This window comes from Ictalurus furcatus, chromosome 20, assembly GCF_023375685.1.
Source record: "Ictalurus furcatus strain D&B chromosome 20, Billie_1.0, whole genome shotgun sequence".
NCBI classification, from domain to species: domain Eukaryota; kingdom Metazoa; phylum Chordata; class Actinopteri; order Siluriformes; family Ictaluridae; genus Ictalurus; species Ictalurus furcatus.
The window spans coordinates 3,601,700-3,608,994 of NC_071274.1; the positions used below are offsets into that span (position 1 = coordinate 3,601,700).

General features: G+C 41.3%; 1 protein-coding gene across 4 annotated transcripts; it reads left to right on the forward strand.

Moving 5' to 3' along the window:
• On the forward strand, positions 1-5,819 carry tagln (transgelin). 4 transcript variants are annotated; one of them, XM_053651299.1, is made up of 6 exons: positions 36-156; positions 2,436-2,478; positions 3,223-3,414; positions 4,143-4,314; positions 4,441-4,543; positions 5,220-5,819. In XM_053651299.1, exons 2-6 carry the CDS (start codon positions 2,467-2,469, stop codon positions 5,365-5,367), a joined length of 627 nt encoding a protein of 208 aa, XP_053507274.1. In that variant the 5' UTR covers positions 36-156; positions 2,436-2,466; the 3' UTR covers positions 5,368-5,819. The 4 variants fall into 4 exon arrangements, with proteins under 4 accessions (XP_053507276.1, XP_053507278.1, XP_053507274.1 ...); XM_053651300.1 differs by having other exon boundaries at positions 42-160; XM_053651301.1 differs by lacking the exon at positions 2,436-2,478 and having other exon boundaries at positions 1-156.
• The last annotated feature ends 1,476 nt before the right edge of the window (positions 5,820-7,295 follow it).

Genomic DNA, 7,295 nt, shown 5'->3' on the forward strand with positions numbered 1-7,295 from the left:
TTGCAGCTCTTCTTGTTTTAAGCCTGCTCTTTTCAGAGGGAGGACTCTCCTGCCGCCGCATAAAACACCCACGCCCAGTGATCCAAACGCGCATACTTCCTAACACACACTCCTTCCGAACCGTGCGGAGGACCTTCGTCTTAAAACTTCTACACAGTGAGTACGTCTTTCGTATCTTTTTCTCATCTTTCCAAAGCGCCACAGAGATACTCGGGCAGGAGTTTTTGACTTTGTGGATCACATGACATGATTAACACTCTTGAGAATTTATAGAAAGCCAGGTCCGTCAAAGTGATGCGTTCAACTTTTATGCTGGTCCTCAGAAGTCCTTACTGAGTCTGACGATCCCTAACATTGTGTTGTGCTGTGATGTGTGTATTCCTGATTTCAAACACTATTCGAAAACACTAACAAAGACTAAAATAGAAAAATAATGCTTACATGGAATTCCACATCAGTCTGGAAGGTTAACCACAAAAATTCTTGGATTTTATTCATACCGGAGTATGAATTTGTGGTTTTTTGTGTGAATTAGAAACATTTTTTGCTCAATTCTGAAGTACAAAACTGTACCTTTTGTCATTTTTCACATCTCTGCTTGTGCAAGAATGTGAAACAGACTTAAAAGTACAGTACTCTGGCTCCGCTACTTTTGTAACGTGGATGTGATAAATGCCTTTCAGCGTTTCACCACAAATACAAATGATTGCCATAAAAGGCTCTAACTAGGAGTTAGTCTACCACCGAGGCCCATTCCAATTAATTGACTGTCAGTGCTGATTCTTGGAGACATGCGCATAAGCTCACAGGCTCTCAAACACTCAGTCATCACCTCTAGACATGTGGTATGCAGAACACACTTGTTAAAGTAAACCTTGGAACATTTTACAATAAGACCTCCAACGATTTATCTGAACCATGTGCCAGTAATCTTCAGCATCTTCAGAAGTATTCAAGAATTCATCAGGAAATCTACTTTCAACGCGAGTTCTTCCATTACGTCAAGAATATTTGTCTACGATGTCAGAATAGAACCGGCGTTAGGTTCCCAAAAGTATTAAATGATTCTACAGTTCATTGTGAGATCGATAAAATGGGTAAAGAATTGTCCATCAAAAGGCTTTTTGAAGAACCAAACGTCGGTTCTTCTATGGGATTGGTCTAAAGAAGCTTTTCTGGCAGGAGTACCTGGAATGGTCAAGCAGTAGCTAAGTGGTAGAACTGAGCAGTAGGCGTGGAAGATAAGGATATCTGCGTAGTGTTCCAGCTGCCATTCAGAGCTGATGTCATTACATCATTACATGTGTTCAGTCATTCCACAGATCAGTGTTCCAGAGTTTTCTTCACAGCCACTGTGGCAAGAGTGGAAAAAAAAAGTGATGGAATTTGGAGTTAGAAAGCAGGGAGGGAAGAAATTTCAGACATATGTATTTTCGGAAGATTTTCCAATCTCGTCAGCTCGTAGAGCAAACTGGGATCAGTCAGGAGATTAGGGACATTATTTTCCACCCTGCTTGTGCCTGAAAAGTGCAAATGAGCAAGTATGGATAAAAGGATTTTGACAGTAGTGCCAGCTATAAGGCACATCTATCCACCCATCCACCATTTTCTCACAGGGAGCCCAGAGCCTATCCCAGGGAACTAGGGGCACAAGGCGGGAGACACCCTTGACGGGGTGCCAACTCATTGCAGGGCACAATCGAACACACACTATGGGCAATTTGGAAATGCCAATCAGCCTATAACACATGGGTGGAGGCGGGAACCCCAAATCCCAGAGGCACGGGGCAAATGTGCTAACCAATAAGCCATACATGTGCAAGGCAAATCACAGATCTATATGAAAGCTTTTTATCAACATTTATGGAAGGAATCTCCAGTGTTAGCACTTTGTAAGAGTCGGCGGTAAAGCTTTAACTTTAGGTTTTACACCACAGGAAAAAGAAGAGTTTGCACTCTCCGGTTTCTCTGTAACAAGCTGCATGTGTGTTATTAACGTCAACAGAAAGTGAAGGAACAGTATACATAGCTGTCATAGCTTAAGTGATAACAGGAGCATTTCAATTTCACACCATTATGTGTTACTATAAATGGAATTTCATTAATAAAAAGTCGTCATCCGTGGCTTTAGGATGTGCTGTATTTGGAAAATAATCAACGTTGGACTCCAACGTTGAACACTTGAATGAGAGAGTAATAGTTATGGCATGGTTTATATTGACATAAGAGAGGGTTTGATATCGCTGGACAGGATGGGAGGGATTTCATAAGGTGGAGTTCCTGTGTGGTTTCTGGCTAGCAGTGGGTTCATCCGAGTTGTCCATGAACATCCACATGGCCTTAAGCCAAGTTATAGAGTGTTTTATGTGTTAACCAGGGTGTGTTCAAACTCTAACAGTTTGACTTGCATATTCTTGCCCACCTCTAACCTCTAGGCCCAGAGCGTGGTGGTGTCCAGACATCAAGATGGCAGCACAGGTGACAGTGCTGCTGACTCTATAGAGCTGCTACTGTGTGTGGGCTTGGCACGTAGAAAATTACAAATGTGCTTGTGCAGCCTTTAGAGCTTTCTTTGGCACGGTCCTTCAAGCTCAGCTTAACTAAACAACTTGATTTCAAAATGGATTTTTATTATTTTTTTTTATCCAAAATGAAAAATAAATCGGCTGTGTTCAGATGGAGACTCTTAAAGGCTGCTTCAAATCGGCATAATTTCTTTCTGGCAGGAACACATGCATGACGTGGGAATAAATTTGTATGGAGATGTCACAATTGCACTGATTTTCTTTATGTGGCAGCTTGTGTCCACAGTATTGGTTGTTGGCTGTTTTTCACTGGTTTGGGATTGGCTTGTGGCTTAAAGTAACATGTTTCAACAGAAGTTGTCGGGGGACTGGGACACTGCTCATGAAACCAGCTTAAATTAGAATTATTTAAAAAAAAAGTGCAAATACTTGATAGTAATGGAGTAGTACATTCAGGTCCAGTGCAGTTTTAACTGATGTACATGATGCAGTGTCAGGTAAGTAAAATCAATAAGAAATATGGTACTGGAAATATTTGCTTATTGATGTTTCAAGCTTCATACTCTGGGCTTAGTAGATCAAATCTCCTATAATATCCCCTTCAAACATGAACAGCTTAGAACCTACTCTAGGAAGTAGCACACATATTCTCTCTCTTTACTCATAATTTCCATTTGCATGCATTTTTACGGAGCAGGGAACCCCAGGCATGGCCAACAAAGGTCCATCCTACGGACTGAGTCGCCAGGTGCAGGACAAGATCGATAAGAAGTATGACCCCGAGCTTGAGCAACGTCTGGTGGAGTGGATTATGGCCCAGTGCGGTTCTGGAGTGGGGAAGCCTGCAGAAGGCAAGCAGGGCTTCCAGGATTGGCTGAAAGATGGATGTGTGAGTGATCATGTCCCTCCCTCCTGCTGATGCTATCCATGATGGCTTCAAAGACCTTAATCGGAAGAGCTGGTTGATCTTGGGATGCTCAGTAATGATAATGGAAGCTATGGAGGCCAGGTCATAGATCAAGTTTGTGTATTGTTAACAGGGCCTTTACTAGGCTTCATTCTGTATTAGAAACTTTAGTATTTGGGTAAACATATTACTTCAACAAACAAACTTACTGGCTTGAGTGCCTGACTGCAAGTTTTTTCGGTGTGGCCACCTCTGCAAATACCCAGTATGTTACTTGATACATTAATACACTGATCATAATCAATACTAATTACACATGGATGGGTTCCTGAGTATTACAATGATTGTGAGCTTGACTCTATAGCCAACCATGGCCAAGAGAGCACTCTTGCCTCTGCTCTCTGGTTCAGAAGGAACCCGTCTTCCCAATCAGCGAGACATCAGCAAATCATAATCATCTGTTAGATTTCTATTGAAAATCAGAATAGCACTATTTCTTCAAAATGCATTAAGGGAATATATACCTTCACACTCCCAGATCGGTAGCTGTAGCATGAAAGGAAAAGCCTAGTTAGTGAATAGGAATTGGCCATGCCTTCACTGGAAGTCCCAACACTATTAAATAATGTAAAATCCATCATGGCTTCTCTTTACAACAATCCAAGACCTGAATTTAATAGTCATTTAATAGTCTTCCTGGTGTCTTTCAGGTCCTGGGCGAGCTCATCAACAGTCTCCATGATGGAGACAAGCCCATAAAAAAGATCCAAAGCTCATCAATGGCCTTCAAACAAATGGAGCAGGTGTCTCAGTTCCTTAATGCTGCAGAGGCATATGGCGTGACCAAAACCGACATGTTTCAGACTGTCGATCTCTGGGAGGGTGAGTAAACCAATATGTGGTTCATCACTTCATAAATTGGTTCATTTAAGACAGCCATTTTACGTCCCAGGAGATGTTCATCTATCTGCTTGTGTTAAAATGATAACTACTCTTCTATGCCAAAAGGAAAAGACTTGGCTGCGGTGCAAAGAACATTGATGGCACTTGGAAGCATTGCAGTCACGAAGAATGATGGGACTTTCCGTGGTAACCCTGACTGGTTCTTCAAGTGAGTACTGTCTACAGCTGCAAAACATACAGTACATTCAATGCTTAATTCAGTGTTCTTCATAATGGGTCCCATTGTGATACCTGAAACCATAAGGGGTTTTCTTGACGGACTAAGCAAGGTTCTAGATTTAACTGGCTTTCCCCCAAAAGTTTGGAGTCCGAATGACCACCAGGAACTGTCATCAGTTATCAAAAATGAACAAAAATGTATTCAAGGACACAGAGTTGTCCGTTCGTGTATTTTGCATTTGATGTGCACAGTCTGTGAAAACCCACGAGACCTCGCTGTGGCTTAATACTGCTTATAGCATACCGTGAATGTCTTGTGTTATTGTCCCAACTACTGTGAGCTCTACTAGTGAAGAATGGTTGAAAATGGACATTGTGACACTTTGTATTATTCCTTCATACCGAACAGAAAAAAACTAGGTGGTCTTGCTACACTCAACGGCGCTATGCATTTGAACATTTCTAGCTTTCTAAAGGGGTTTAGCATGGAATCATTTCTAAACGGGAAACCTTGTTTGGTATTGAATCTTCCCCAGAAAGGACAAACCGGAAAACTCTAGATATCAACATACAATAACGTCCCTTCATCAGTGTATATAAATATGTGATTATTATGGTGCATGCATGGAGATGTGTCCAGCATTGCTGTTCTTTGCCTGTTACAGGAAAGCTCAGGAGAACCGGAGAGATTTTTCTGACGACCAGCTGAAACTGGGGAAGAATGTTATCGGCCTGCAGATGGGCTCCAACAAAGGGGCATCCCAAGCTGGCATGACAGGCTATGGTAGACCCAGACAGATCCTAAACCCTTAAATCCACTCATTTCTAAACCCAATCCATCCATCCATCCATCCATCCATCCCTTTCCACTTCTCCTTACCACTCGAAACATGCGCCAAAGGCTTAAATCTACCACATCAACAGTATACAGACAGCAGAAGGACATATACACTCATGCACCCATACACTACACGCATACAAAATCAGAAACAAATCAACATTGCTGTTGTACATCTGAGACAACGAGTAATGAGTTGCTGAAAATGGTGAACGAATTCCCAAAATATGGCACATGGATGTTGTAAATTTGATAAAGTTTGGCTTTTGTCCTGACGTTCTAAGTGATTTTAGTAATGTAATAAAGAAGGGACCTGACCGACAGAAGATTTTAAAATCATTTGGACGTCTGTGTTAAGACCTTTCATTTTAGCGAACCTGTACATCTATGGTCAACGATCTATGCAAATAAAGGTGTGCTAAAACAAGTTACTGGTATAAGATTGGAATTTCTAACACGGGAAGTTGGGTTCACTCCCCGCCCCCCCCACCCCTTCTGACACACAGCACAGGTACAGCCATGTATTTTTGTATTTTGTCTAATTAAAAGATGCCTAGAAAATGTGGTTTTATTTCTGTTTCTTGAAATGGGATAAGCGGAAACCAATTTAGATGGAAATGTTTTCGTTCCAGATTGATTAAATACACCCTTAGATTGTTAAACCTTAGAAATGACCTTCTATTCAGGTGCACTTCCATTGTGAAAGACTCCTTTAACAACTTTAACACACTCCCCATAACCTCCGACTAGCCTGATATATCTTTTAACTGAAAAGTATGAAATTATGAAAACGATCAGTTATGTGGTACTGTACAGTGGGATATTTAAGTGGACCACATTACTTGGGGGTAAGAATTTTTTTTTTGTTGCAAAAAACTACTTTTTTTTCACAGTGATGTTTGCTGCTAAATGAGACCTTTTAGCTGTAGTCACGTTCAATGTTGTCACATGACACGTCTCGGCCCAAATCTATGGAAAATCTGCGGTAATTTAGAAAAAAAATTGCACGCTCCTCCGAATATCACGGAGTTTGCATTCATTTCTGCAATCGGAAAATCCTGGAGGGACTGATAAGAAAATTCGACGATGTAGCATTTAACGTATACAAACGTATACATCTTTTTCAGTCAAGTCTCCATCCTGCTTGTGATTCACATCGGAGGTACTGAGAGTCGATCCCAAAAAGTCGATTCCCTATTTCCAAGCATTGAAAACAGTCTTGGAGTTGATTCCACACACAAGAAATGAAGCAAAGTAACTTCGATTTTTCCTCCTCGGTACTCTCCTCAATTTGACGAGGTTAACACGTGCTTCCTCTGAGATACGTGAAGCCAGACGAGCAGATCTTTTCAAACTACCGCTCATGCAGCGTTACAGGGCAGCAGATCGCCATCCGCCCTCTACCACATACACATACAGGTGCCAACAATTGGGTAATGTCGTTGTGATTGTCAGCGGGGACAGAGTATGCCATCCCTCCCAACAAAAGAACATGTCCATTTTGGCTCCCTCAGGACTTGAACTATAGGGAAGACCTTCTTCCACTAGAGCATTAAATAGCTGGAGAAGTAAACTTATGACAGTTCGGGTGTAAACAAGTGTTCAACATACAGTACGTATAGTTTAAATGATTTTTTTGGTATTTAAATGCAACCAATGGATTAAAAAAAAAAAATCTCCCTGCGGAATAATTATATCAGCACCAGTCTCATGCCAATAAATTCGGTCAGGAAACAAAATGTACAATGCTTCTGATTAGTGCCAACATGTAACTGAATGTATACACACACACACACGAGAAATGTCGCACAGCATAACGTCCTGCTGCTTTATACAGATCGTTCAATATAAACACCCATATTGATTATTAATATCCTACCGGTAAGTGAAATAGGAGAAGAGA